Raw genomic sequence first — 13,727 nt, forward strand, 5'->3', positions numbered from 1 at the left:
AGTGAAGAAAAGACAGGTTTAAAATTGTACAAGTATTTATTAATACTCTTAAAAAAATTATTTTATATTTCATAGGTAACCGTAAATTAACCCTTTTAAGTTAAGAGTTCAATAATAATAAAGGTAACATTTATGAAAATTTTCATTTAAATCTAATGCCTAGTTGATCAAGATTTTACAAATAAGTAGTACAAATTATACATTTCTTAAATAAATATATATTTTCTAAACATTATATCATAAATATATCACAAATTAGATTTATTCAATTTCTAAAGGAGTTAAATATGGTAAAGTAAGTAAATAGTATAATTTCAACTTATCATCCACTAGTGCAACACCATCGTGATGATCCTTCAACTAATGTGACATCTTCATCATCGACTATTACTGTTCTTCTTGTATTTCCTGAACGGTTTAATGAAACTACATCTTCAGCAGTCTGTTTATCTGATTTTTCTATCATTATATGACAAAGATTAAGGAATAAATCTTCAATACCTAAATTCATTTTAGCTGATGTATGACAATGAATAGCACCAACTAAACGGGAATAACTAAAGTGAAAATTTATTATTAGTATTTAATTAAATAAATAATAGAAACATTTATATAATACTTTTCTGCATCTTCAATTGACACAGTGCGATCTTTTTCTAAGTCTGTTTTATTTCCAGCAATTACAAGACATATTTCATTACCCAACATTTTTTTTAATTCTTTAACCCAGTTTTTCACCTGAATATTTAATTGAAATTTTATTAATTTCATTTTAAAAATTGATTTTTAATTAAGTAATTAATATTTATTTTAATATAAAATTTTATCTCTATATAAATGCACAAATGAAAGAATACATCTTAAATATATGAATCTTTAGCATTAGCGCAAATATAATAATAAGTTTTAGGGGCTTATTACATTATTTCTTAACCTTAAAAAATATTTTTATAAAACATTAAGTATATAATTTTCTAATTTTTTAGGAGGCTAAGCTTTTCTTTAGTTGAAATATAGATATTGAGTATTTTCTACATCAAAAAAATTTAAATTAACTAATTGAATTATGATAGAGAACGTCATCTCAGCTTCATCTTAATTATACAATTTTATCTTATCAAAAATTAATTTTTTTACCTAAGTAAGACTCAGTTTTATAAGAATTATGTTTTTGAAATCATAAAAATGTGAAAATTGAACAATTCAAAAAAATGTCTTACTTTTTGGAATGAATCTTCATCAGTTATATCATAGACTAGTATGGCACCATTAGACATTCGATAATATATTGGTCCTAAAGCATGAAATCGTTCTTGTCCTGCAGTATCCCATATTGCTAAATTTACTCGTCGTCCATTAATATTAAGTTTTTTTTTTACAAATGAAGCCTAAATATACAATTGGTTTAAATGAGTTTCACTTATTTTAATATCAATTACTTCTTTTTAAAATATTTTTATTATTTAACATGTTTACTTGTAAAGTGCTGATATGATTATTACTAAATTTATCTTCAGTATATCTTAGAACTAACGAAGTTTTCCCAACACATCCTTCACCAAGTAAAACAACTTTAAAGCTTTGTGATGTTCTATTGGTACTACGAGTATCATTTAAGTCATCCATATTTATTCCAATAAAAATTTTTTTTTTAAATTGCAGATATTATATGTAGAACCTTCATTTAAATTCATATACCAGTTTTTTCAATAAATAATTAATGAGAGATACAACTGATTTCACATAATTTTGTATAATAATCTAAATTTACATAATAAATTACTACGGCTTATTAGTGATAAAGTAACAAATAAATTGAAACTGTAATATAGATGTGTATGTATTTATCAATTTTTAATAGTTAACAAAACAGGTGTTTATCTATATTATCAAAAATTGTAGGTAAATATTTTTTAACAGTGAATTGAGTTTCAAGGATAAATTTATATTCTCGGAAATGTTGTGCTTTGGTGTCAAATGGCAATTATAGTACGGTAACAGTAAAATAATTTTTTTTTAAAGTTTTACTTTATGCATCTATAATATGGCTCGCCATAGAAATGTGAGAAAAGAAACTCAATATTCTGATGGTAAAATAATAAATATTTTTTTAATTATTGTATATTTCTATGTCTAAGTTAGTCATTTTTAAAGGAAATAATTTTTAAAACTTTACTTTAGTAAAAATATTACATATTTACTAATTTTAAATGGCGTGGTGTGGAGCAGTAGACACTTCAGATACTGTCAAGTTCGAAGTTAAGCTTCACTTGGTACTGTTAGTAGTTGAATGGGTTACCAAACATCATTTCAATTGTTTCCACAATTTCAACAGTGTAAACACTGTCTCCTAGTAAAGAAAGCAAGTGGAAAATCACTCTACTTAAAATTTCCTCAGGATACACCAGTCTAATCTTAAGATAATGGTAGTCATTAACCAATCTAAGGGGTTTAAAAAATAGGAATATTACTAAATAATTTTTTGGGGACTAAAGAGAAAAATAAAATTTTTATTCTTATAAACACTATACAATTTTACAATTGTTAAAAGTTGTATTAATTATTGTGTTTTTAAAAATGATCTTATTAAACCTAAGTGTAATAAAATTTATTATAAAAGTATTCATTTTTAGATGAATATTATGATGATGATAATGATTACTCACATTCATTTGAAGATGATTGTATTTCCCCAAGTGATGGTTCGTTTTACTCTTTATAAATTTTACTTTAAGAAAAAAAAAATCTCTTATTTGAAAAAATTACAAATTTAAACTACATTTATTTTTTAAAATTAAAATGCTTCAACATTTTTTTGTAATTAAGAGGTTTTTTAAAAACAAAATAATGATGTATATTGTTTAAAAGATAACTACTGTAATATTTCAGCTATCTATTTAATTAACCACAAACCAAAATTTGATTCCAAACAAGAAATTTTAGATTCAAAGGTGAATTCATGTTTAAGTAAGATTCGCGAAATACTGGGAATTGAACTAGCTAAAGATGTTGTTGAAGAGCATTTAATAAGTAGTAATTTTAACATAGAAAAAGCTGTAGATCAAATTTTAAATGCAAATATTGGTAAATACATAATATATTATCATGAACTGAATCTTTAATATATCTTAAATAGTATAGTAGTAGTTTTTTTTTTCTTATATGCTAATCTAATTAAATATAAAAATATTTCTAAACAAATTTTATATGAAAAAATAATTTTTGTATCATTTAGATGTATGCAAATTATAATATCTATTTTAATTTTATCGTTATTAGATTCTACAAAAACTACTGATTTTGGAAATACTAGTAGAAACAGTAGACCTCCTACAGTTATTGTTGCTTCTTCAGCAAAAAATAAAGATAATATTACTGTTGGATTTGGAAATGTATCTATATCTGGTAAATATTTAACTAATAATCTTTAAATTCTAATAGTAAAAAAAAAAAAGTTAATACTAATTTACTTATTATTTTTGTTATATTAACACTAATCAACATTTATAACTGTTTTAGGATCAAAAAATAAGAATATTTCTGCAACACCTAAACAAACACCATTTAGCACTCCAATATGTTCACCAACTGTTACTCCACGCAATCGATCCCCTCAAAATGTACGAATAGGTTCTCCTAAAATTGATCGCAAATTACATTCTCCCAAGTAATTCATAATAAAAATTTACCGTTTTTGTAAAATTTATTTATTTTTTTGTAATAGAACAAACAAAGATCGTAATAGAAGTCTTTCACCTGTAATACAACATAAAGATCAACTTTATTTAATAATTATTGGTCATGTTGATGCTGGTAAAAGTACTTTGATGGGTCATCTATTGTATAAACTAGGCCTTGTACAACAACGTACTATTCAAAAGTATGAACATGAAAGTAAGAAATTAGGCAAACAAAGTTTTGTTTATGCTTGGATATTAGATGAAACTGTAGAAGAAAGGTAAATTCTGCGAGTTAAATTTTTCAAATAAATTTTAATATATTCTATAATTTTTAATTATATTTATTACAAAATAGAAATCGAGGAATAACAATGGATGTTAGTCATTTGAAATTTGAAACTAAAACTAAAGATGTTACTTTATTAGATGCTCCAGGACATAAAGATTTTATACCCAATATGATTACAGGTAAAATTATTTTAAGAATATTAAACATACAAAATATTATTTTTATAATTACTATTAAATTATTATCAGTCTTATTATAATTTTTTTTTATTGAAAATTTAGAATCTTCTTAATTTTATTATTTTTGTTATTAAATTATATTTGAAAGGTGCTTCACAAGCTGATGCAACTATTTTAGTAGTAGATTCTACTAAAGGAGAATTTGAAACAGGATTTGATAGTGGTGGACAAACTAGGGAGCATGCACTTCTTATTAGATCTTTAGGTAGTTTTATCAATAAAGAATAATTTAATGTGAAAAAATAGTTTAATTATCATGATTAGGTATTACTCAAATTGGGGTTGCTGTAAACAAAATGGATATGGTTGATTGGTCAGAAAGTCGATTTGAAGAAATCAAATTGAAACTTGGTCATTTTTTGAAACAAGCAGGTTATAAGGATACAGATGTTACCTTTGTACCCTGTTCAGGATTATGTGGAGAGAATCTTGCTACAAAAGCCAGTGAATCATTACTTACCTCTTGGTATAATGGACCATGTATGATGGATGTTATTGGTATGATTCAAGTATTTAATTATTTTTTAAATCATAGTTACAAAATAATCCAATATTGTAGATAATTTCAAACCACCAGAGCGTGCAATTTATAAACCATTAAGATTATGTGTAAGTGATGTTTTTAAAAGTTCAGGTTCAGGGTTTTCAATTGTTGGTCGAATTGAAACAGGGCAATTAAGAGTAGGAGATAAAGTGCTAGTTCAACCACAAGGTGAAGTGGCGCAAATCAAAAGTTAGTAACTATCAAATAATTATTTAATATTGACTACTTATATGTTAAAATATATTTATAACAATCTTGAACTTAAAATTTAGGTGCTAAGATATAAGAGTTGAATCAGATTTATTTTATATAAACAATTAAAAACATTTTTATATTAATAACTACCAAAAAAGTCTTACCATTCAAATTTTGACTAAGTTGTAACACTAGTATATAACTACAAAATTATATTTTTTATTATTACATAAAATATGTTTTTTTTTCTTGTTAAAGGTATTGAAATTGATGAATTACCTCAGATGTTAGCATTAGCTGGTGATTATATTAGTGTTTCAATAACTGGTTATGATGCTCAAACTATTTATTCTGGTTGTGTACTCTGTGATTTAACACAACCTGTTCCAGTTACAATGATATTTGAAGCACGAGTTGTTGTGTTCAATGTAGAATTTCCTATTGTCCGAGGTCATCAAGTGGTTCTACATTATCAAAGTTCATCAGAATCAGCAATTATTAGTAGATTGCTTGCTGAGATAAATAAAACCACTGGAGAAATTATTCGGAAGAATCCTCGAATGATTAAAAAAAATACACATGCTCTTATCAAAATTGAAGTCTCACGACCAATTTGTGTAGAAGTTTTTTCAGATATCAGACAATTAGGTCGTGTAATGTTCAGATCTGCTGGTACTACTATAGCTGCTGGTGTTGTTACTAGAATTAATATGATTAATAAATAATTTAATATAAGGTTTACCTTATATTATTACCTTTGATAAATTAAAATAATAAATTAAGATTTTATTAATCCAATAAAACTTTTGTTATAATACTAAGGCCTTTTAAAATGAAGGATTTAATTTTTAATTAATTAATTAAACTATTTATTTAAGTTAATTTATTTGTTTCAAATTTAAATATTGTATAGAGATAATCTGGGTATGTTTTGTTTAAAATTTCTTTTTAACATCCTTTTTTATAAATTGTTTTAGAGAAAAGGGAAAATGCAAGTTTTAATTTAAACACCAGTATTCATTAGAGTTCCACATATTCCTGGCTAAATTAGGTTTATATAAAAGAAGGTCAGTACGTAGGTAAAGATTATGTATGTCTATATTCAATAGGCCAGTATGTGTGTTATACAGAGTGTTCAGTAAGTCAGGAAACGGGGTTCTATTGTTCTCATTGTTTGTAACAATGAGAACAATAGAAACCCGTTTCCTGACTTACTGAACACCCTGTATATAGGTCAATTTGTGTCATCTACAAAAAATTAAGTTATGTTTTCTTATAAAATGTTTACCTATAACAAGCACAAACATTATTACTATTTTTTTTTAAACATTGCCATGTTTAAAATTGCCATGGGTCTGGTCAGGGCAGAGGAATTAGCAAAGCCAAAACACTCACTTTAGTCCCACTATTAAAAGTAAATAAAAATTAAAAAAAAAAAAAAATGACTTTCACATAAAAAATATAAAAAGGACCTGCAAAAAGTTTTTACATTGAGCTTTGCAATACTTAATACCAACATGGAAAACTGTTAAAGCCAATGATACAATTTTTAAAAACATTTTATGTATTTTATCCTATTTGCTTGATGGAAGCATACCTAAAAAGGTTTTCAAATTCTTTTATAGCATAAATGTGCACAAATTTGAGGTTTAATTATAGATGTAAGGTGTATACCAATAAAATATTAAAAGGAACTGAATGCTTATTTAATTTCTTTTATAATCTTTAAAGGCTAGTACTTATTTTAACTTTTAACTAGATATTTCATGTAAACTTTACAAAAGATTTTTTGGCCTCTTTAATTGTTTAAAAAAAAACTGCCTTTATTTTCTTTAATTTTAACTATCTAGAGATTTCCTTGTACTATACAAAAAATATAATTATAATTTATTCCTAAAAAGATCCATGTAGCTTATATCATAAGTGGCTTTGATAGAAAAAGTCAAAAATTCTCATTATTTTAAATTTGATTTTATTAACTAATCAGAAGTTACAAGTACACTATAAATTATTTAAGTAAATAATTAGCCAATAAACGTAAAAGTTAAATTATCTTTAGTTAGCCATTGAGAGTAAAATATTTTCAATTGATTAATAAGATGGATAAAATTTTAATTTCTACTATTTTTGACCTTTAATGTTTTTTTATCATTTGTACATTTTCCGTTATTACAGATAGCGCTTCAACATTTGCTAATGATTTATGAGTATATTAATTTTTATCACACATTAAAATAACTGATAAGTAACACTAGCGTACCTGACTTATTTCGTAGTAAAAAAAACGTAAAATGTAGAATGAACAATGTTTTATTGGTCATTCAGAATTGTTCCTTCAACACTGCAGTTAGTTTACTCAAGGAGTTATTGAGACTCCTACAATCTCTTCGCGGTGCGCAGTAGTAATGGTGTTATATGACAGTCAATGTTTACATTTTTAGTAAACACAACATCCCCTTAACTTTAACTTTAAAATTTTTAATTGTTAGTAAATAAATATAGACATCTCATTTAAATTAAATTATTAATGTACATATTTTTAATAATGCAGAGGCTTCTATATGTAGAGGTAACATTAACAATTTTATATTTAATAAAAAATTTAAATGAAGTCTATATTTTTAGAATTTTTGAATAAACATATTTTGATTTAAAAAGAAAAAAAAGTATTACAAAATAAACGTATTAATAATATATAAGTCAAGTATTACAATGAATATCGGAAAGGATAATGTATATCAAGGACTTCAGGTTCACAATTCGGTTGTGCAGCCTTTATTGACTGGTATGATTATTATTTTAATTTTTTTTATGTATCATTTATTGTTGATATCCATTTTTTTTAAATAAAACTCAATTTAAAATTTTTCATGGTCTCTTTAATTTACAAATTTAAAGATAAATATTTGTAATAGTTACTTTTGTAAATAATTGTATTTATTGTAGATTTATATCAAATAACTATGGCTTATGCATACTGGAAATCAGAAAAGACAACTGATACTGCTGTGTTTGATTTATTTTTTCGTCATAATCCATTCCAAGGAGAATTCACAATTTTTGGAGGTTTAGAAGAATGTTTAAGATTTCTAGAAAACTTTCGTTACTCAGACAGTGGTAAGTTTAGATTAAATATTAATGAATTACTTATTGGATTTTAAATAAAATATATATTTTTTTTTATTTACTTTAAATCAATTTTTTTTTTAACTTTATGATAATTTTTAACTAAATACCCAAAATATTTTCTTTATTTATATAGTTTAATGATAAAATCTTTTTATCATTAGAAAATCCAAATTATTCAACTTAATTTGTATGTGAATAAATTGTTGTAATTATAAATGAAAACTAGTAATTTGTAATTACTAGTCATATTTTAAGCTTATGGTAGCTGCCATAGTATTTAGATTAATAAAAAATACATGTTTATAAATAACTAGGTTCAGTAGCAATCAATTTAGAGGGGATTAGAGAGATACATCTAACTGCTACTGATTAGGTTCATCATAATTAATTAATTTGTTTTTAAGCACTAACTAAATTGATTTCAATGTTATGTATAATAATTTTGTCTAATCATTAAAAAGTTTCATTTCTCTAAACCTTAGTTGTCCTTTGAATAAACCTTAGAATTTAGCTATTAACTATATTAATGTCATTTAAATTACTTCAGACAGTTTATTATGAGTATCCAAAGATTTTTTTTTACAAAATTTTATTTTATTATGGAATTGTATAGATAAAATGACTCAAAATTAATAAATATTTTATTAATTAAGGCATAATAGTTGTAAAAAAAAACACTATCTCACAAGTTTCAAAAATAAAACAAAAGTCTTATGTCTAGTATTGTAGAAAATATATCTATAAAAGATATTCTTTGTATATTAATTTTTTTGTACAATGTTAGTTGTCTAATCAAATTTTGTCGTGATAGTAATAATTACTATTAACAATTATTTATTATCTTTAAAAAAATCTTCACTTCTTATTGATAGCCTTATTCAATCTTATTTCAATATGTTTTAGAGTATATTAAAGTTTAGATAATGAAATAATTTTTTACTTTATAATAAAACAACTAAAAATTAACTTATTTTTTATTATTAAGTTGCATTTAAAAGCGAATTTAAATAATTTATGAATAGATAATGTTTATTTTGAACATATTTATCATCTAATTATTACTTATAATTTTTTAATCAAAATATAAATGATTTTTGATTAGCTTATGACTTAGTACTATTTACAATATAAAAATAATTTTAAGTGTTTAAATTAAACATGAAAAGAGTTTAGCATTTATATGAAAAATGGTTAGTTTCAATGCAAAGCTAAAATTGATATGATTTTTTTTTTTTTATGTCTGCCACCTCTTTTCTCAGCTCTTACCGATCCGATTTCTTTCAACGTCAAAATCGTATCTAGTTGAAGACATTGCCTTAAAAATTAAAAAAAATTCCCTTGTTCCCTGTAGATGGAGGGAATACCTTAAAAAATTACAACTTTTAAAATCAATAAATTTTGACATATATTTATTATTATTTTATTTTATTTTTTTATTTTTATTTATTAGTATTTTATTTTTTTCTTAAAGCTTTTATAAATTATTTTTCATTTGATATGACTTTTATATGATTTTCTTTTAAATAAAAATCTTAGGTATTTCTCTTTCATTTGATATCAATTTATTGATAATGTGACCCTTTATCTACTCACAAGAAGGGGTACAAAATAGAAACTTTTTCACAAAAAACAATTTTCAATTTAATGTTTATGTTACGTATTTTAAATTAACTAAAAAATCGAAGCTAAAATTGTGCCGACAATTTATCTTTTACGTACAAATGGCTGCCATAATTAAAAACATACTATTTTTGTGTTAAAATTTTAGATTTTATATTTTCAACTTTAAATTGCTATAATTTTTTGAAAAATGTATAGATTAACACAAATTTTTATTTCTAAATACTTTATAAATAGTAATCATTCAACATACTTTTTTTTAAGTGGGACAATTTCCCCTTATATAGGGGACATTCCAATACTTGATACATACGTATAAAAAGTAGAACTTTTTCAACTTAACTTTTGAAAATGTTCCGGAAATATTACGTTTTTTAAATATATGTTATATTAAAGCTTATGTTACGTGCTAAAAATTTTTCCCAACGACTTATCTTCTATGTGCAAATGACACATTGAAGTTGGACACAAAATAGGAGTTAATTTTGCTTTTGGTATAATTCACCAATTTATAAAAATTAAACACTATCTACAGATTTGCATCAAAGCGTTTTGTATGATAGTGATTTTAATCACTGTCAGATATTATCTATACTTGTCCCAACTGTGCCACATCCATACTACGTGCTACCGTGTTTTTTTATTAAAAATATTTATTTTATAAATTCTCAGTCCATGATAGCTTACATTAATTGTTTTATTGCTCATTTTCTTAGCTTACAAATTAAAAAAAAAAGTACAAGTAAAAAAAAAACTTAGTACAGTAGGGTCGTGGTACAGTGGGAACGTTGTATAGTTGGGTCCAGTATAGATGATATCTGATAGTGATTAAAATCACTCATAAAAAACGCTTGATGCAAATCTGTAGATAGTGTTTAATTTTAAGAAATTAATTGATTATTCTAAAAGCAAAATGAACTCTTATTTCTATTATTATTCCTAATTAGTTGTTGATTTATAAGTATAAATTATGAATAAATATAAATTATAAATTAAAGCAATTCAATGTAGAAATTGCTATTTAATAATTTAGTATTGTAATTTTTTCGGAGAATTTATAAAAAATTATAAAGTAGTCATTACTTATAAATATTAATATTATTTAATTTAAATGAAATTAAAATCAAATGATTTAAAAATTTTTTACTAACATAATAACTTTTGTAAGGTATTTTAAAATAAAATAAAATATAAAATCGAAAATTTTAACACAAAAATAACATACGGTAGTCATTTTCACCTTGAAGACAAAATAAAGTCCAATATTTTTTGTTTCCATAATAAAGTATATTACATTAGCTTTAATTTAAGATATATATAAAAGTGTCAGTATTTCTGGAACACTTTCAAAAGTGAAGTTGAAAATGTTGTAATTTTAAATCTCCCTGTGGGCAAGTAAAGTGTCAGATTTATAAAATATATCAAATGATATGTAAAGACATCATGCATCTATAAAAAAAAAATTATATTGATTTGATCATTTTTAAAAAGTTATGGCAGTTTCAATTAAAAACATCGAAGCTAAAATTATGAAAATTAGCGTTTTTTAAATTTGTAATTTTTTTTGGATTTCAATATCGATATTCTTCGGTAATTATGATAGCTTGAAGCATTTTCCTTTTTATAGATTGGACATATTATTGCTAATTGCCATTCTTTTGGCATTTCTTCTTTATTTGTCCTATTTCATTTATCTATTCTTTACCATCTATTCTCCCATTTACGGGGAACAAGGGAAATTTTTTCAATTTTTGAGGGTAATGTCTCCGACTGGATACGATTTGTGATCTTTTGACGTATCGTTTAAAGAAATCGGTTCGGTGAGAGCTGAGAAAAAGTGGCAACAGACACAAAAAAAACACATCATAGTAAAATTAATACCTTTTTAGCTTTGCATCCAAGCTAAAAATTAAGCATTACTCTGCCGACCATCCTATTTAATATTTTTCTGGGAAGGAGTCTAAAGAATAAAATTTACTTCGAGTATGTACCAGATTTTTACCCTACTTATTAAATAATGTAAAAATATTGATGTCTAGGGGTCCAGATCCTCTGAACTCTGAACTTTCTTTTTTTTTTTTATTCCACTACCGGCCTACATGTGGGCCGCCCCGGAACTACCGTTAGGTATTACCTCAGGGCGGCCCACGCCGTCTCTAAAACTCACACCACCACGTTGTGAATCAGCCCGAAATTAATCAAGAGCTGATTCACAACGTGGTGTGGCCTCCCCCGTTAGCCGGATCCCAAAAGTCGAGATACGTTGCACCACGTGGCGGTGGGGGCAGGACTTTGCGAAGGGGGCATAAAATAACTCACAAACACGTAAACATAAACACACGAATACCTAAGGCGCCGGCCTAAACCAGCGCCTTAGGTCCTCCTGCACCGGGCGGCGCGGCTCCCGTTGCGCTGCGCTACAGTGTCCGTGTGATCGAGCTCTACGGGGCTACGAAATGTCGGCACGAGCGCAGTTTCCCTAGCTCGGGGAATCGGGCGCGTCCTCAGGTTGCGGATAGAGGAACGGCCTGCAGATATGCAGGTTAGCCGCGAAATAAGCAGTTCATCAACTTGGACTGACGAATAAGTGGTCGCGGACAGCGAGCCGCCCAAACGCTTGTTAGCCCTGTAGATATACAGAGTAGCCGTGAAATAAGCCTTTATGGACGAATAAGCGGTAGCGTTTGGGTGAGAATGGAGCACCATGGACCACGCAACCAGTGAACTGGCCACTCACAAGGCAGGGCAGCCCCCTCACAAAATTATTTATATGAATAATGAAAAACAAGGATTTAACGGTTACTGCATCAGGGGTATCGGATGCCCCAGTGCCGGCGGTTGGTGGGGGGCGTACCCACCAGGTGTCGATTCGATCAATCGAATACGCGTTAAATGCAGGAGTATTGAGGCAGGCTCCTGCAGCCAACCACGGGGTTGGTACTGCGACTGCAGCCTACAACGGTCCCGGTGAGCACTCCAGAGAAGGCACCGCTGTGGACCGAGGTAGTAGGGCGCAAGGCGAAGAAGAAGCAGCCGGGCCAGGTGTCCCGGGGCGAAATACCTGCCGCCCTAAAGGCGAAGCCTCCCCCTCCTCCAAAACCGGCAAGGAAGGGTCCTTCTGCGGCCCAACTTAAGGCCAAGGTGCCCCGCACAGAGGTGGTAGTGATTGGGCCCCTCAAGGAGGGGCAACAGTACGCGGCCGTCATGAAGACGGCCATGGTGGCTGTTGACCTCCAGTCCTTAGGGGTCCAGGTGGCGAGCACGCGAAGGACCCAGGCTGGCGCGGTCCTATTGGAGGTCAAAGGCGTGGCCTCCCACGCAGACCTCCTGGCTGCCAGCCTGAAGGAAGCTCTCAAGGAGCATGACGTTCGGGTCAGCAGGCCGACTAAGACCTGCAGCGTCATGCTCCTGGACGTAGAGGAATGGATGGAGCCAGGGGACATTAAGTCCGCCCTGGTCTCCGCACTCCAGGCCCCTGACGTGGGCCAGGCCGAAGTTGGTGCGGTTATGGTCCGCACCAACGGAGTCGGCAAGGGGCGGTACGCCAGGTGTGACCTGCCCATTCGGCTGGCTCCACGCCTAGCGGCCCTCACAAGAGTGAGGGTGGGGTGGAGCTCCTGTAGGCTGAGGATCCTCGAAGACAAGGGTCCTCAGTGCTACAGGTGCCTGGAGCGAGGGCACATTGCGGCCGCCTGTAAAGGTCCGGACCGCAAGGGTGCCTGCTTCAGGTGCCGGAGGGTGGGGCACCTGTCCAAGGACTGCCCCGGTCACCAAGTTAAGGAGACTAAGGGAGGGGCTGTTGAAAAGCCCCGGGGAGAGGTGTCGGCGGTACAAGGTACCCCTAAGGCGTCCTGTGCGCCGCCCAGCAGTGGATGAGGTTCCTTCAAACGAACCTCAACCATTGTAGGGCGGCGCAGGATCTGGTCCGGCAGGCGGTATACGAGATGCGCATCGACGTGTGCGTAATCTCGGAACCGTTTGTCGGACTGATCAAGGACGCCCCGGGGTGGTACTTGGACCGGTCCGGGAGA

At 29.1% G+C, this 13,727-nt stretch overlaps 3 protein-coding genes across 4 annotated transcripts in view; 2 read left to right on the forward strand and 1 right to left on the reverse strand.

Moving 5' to 3' along the window:
* Window positions 1–73: 73 nt before the first annotated feature.
* On the reverse strand, window positions 74–1,802 carry LOC126896945 (ras-related protein Rab-21-like). The gene is made up of 4 exons (XM_050670188.1): window positions 1,477–1,802; window positions 1,221–1,388; window positions 620–738; window positions 74–557 (listed from the first exon to the last, which is right to left on the reverse strand). Exons 1-4 carry the CDS (start codon window positions 1,624–1,626, stop codon window positions 323–325), a joined length of 672 nt encoding a protein of 223 aa, XP_050526145.1. The 5' UTR covers window positions 1,627–1,802; the 3' UTR covers window positions 74–322.
* Window positions 1,803–1,905: 103 nt separating this feature from the next.
* On the forward strand, window positions 1,906–5,764 carry LOC126896919 (HBS1-like protein). Its single transcript, XM_050670112.1, has 11 exons — window positions 1,906–2,090; window positions 2,634–2,702; window positions 2,890–3,084; window positions 3,280–3,405; window positions 3,520–3,667; window positions 3,725–3,958; window positions 4,036–4,148; window positions 4,297–4,413; window positions 4,473–4,706; window positions 4,768–4,941; window positions 5,206–5,764. The coding sequence occupies exons 1-11, from the start codon at window positions 2,045–2,047 to the stop codon at window positions 5,670–5,672; spliced, it is 1,923 nt and encodes a 640-aa protein (XP_050526069.1). The 5' UTR covers window positions 1,906–2,044; the 3' UTR covers window positions 5,673–5,764.
* Window positions 5,765–7,131: 1,367 nt separating this feature from the next.
* LOC126896927 (nicotinate phosphoribosyltransferase) overlaps window positions 7,132–13,727 on the forward strand; it is a 36,270-nt gene continuing 29,674 nt past the window's right edge. Inside the window, exons 1-3 of one of the 2 annotated variants that reach the window (XM_050670120.1) lie at window positions 7,132–7,516; window positions 7,573–7,732; window positions 7,894–8,064. In XM_050670120.1, the coding sequence (XP_050526077.1) occupies window positions 7,660–7,732; window positions 7,894–8,064 (244 nt within the window). In that variant the 5' untranslated portion in view covers window positions 7,132–7,516; window positions 7,573–7,659. The remainder of the gene's footprint in view (window positions 7,517–7,572; window positions 7,733–7,893; window positions 8,065–13,727) is intronic. The other variant, XM_050670121.1, reaches the window with a different exon arrangement.

The sequence above is a fragment of the Daktulosphaira vitifoliae genome, unplaced genomic scaffold (assembly GCF_025091365.1).
Source record: "Daktulosphaira vitifoliae isolate Bord-2020 unplaced genomic scaffold, ASM2509136v1 Scaffold_1, whole genome shotgun sequence".
NCBI classification, from domain to species: domain Eukaryota; kingdom Metazoa; phylum Arthropoda; class Insecta; order Hemiptera; family Phylloxeridae; genus Daktulosphaira; species Daktulosphaira vitifoliae.

Excerpts from the sequence above, each read along its gene's own strand:
- LOC126896945 (XM_050670188.1), bottom strand. The coding sequence starts at position 1,626 with ATGGATGACTTAAATGATACTCGTAGTACCAATAGAACATCACAAAGC. Across the intron at positions 1,389-1,476 it reads ATCATATCAGCACTTTACAA|GCTTCATTTGTAAAAAAAAA; the intron begins GTAAACATGTTA and ends TTGTATATTTAG. Across the intron at positions 739-1,220 it reads ATGAAGATTCATTCCAAAAA|GTGAAAAACTGGGTTAAAGA; the intron begins GTAAGACATTTT and ends TTAAATATTCAG.
- LOC126896919 (XM_050670112.1), top strand. The coding sequence starts at position 2,045 with ATGGCTCGCCATAGAAATGTGAGAAAAGAAACTCAATATTCTGATG. Across the intron at positions 3,406-3,519 it reads TGGAAATGTATCTATATCTG|GATCAAAAAATAAGAATATT; the intron begins GTAAATATTTAA and ends TAACTGTTTTAG. Across the intron at positions 4,942-5,205 it reads TGAAGTGGCGCAAATCAAAA|GTATTGAAATTGATGAATTA; the intron begins GTTAGTAACTAT and ends TTCTTGTTAAAG.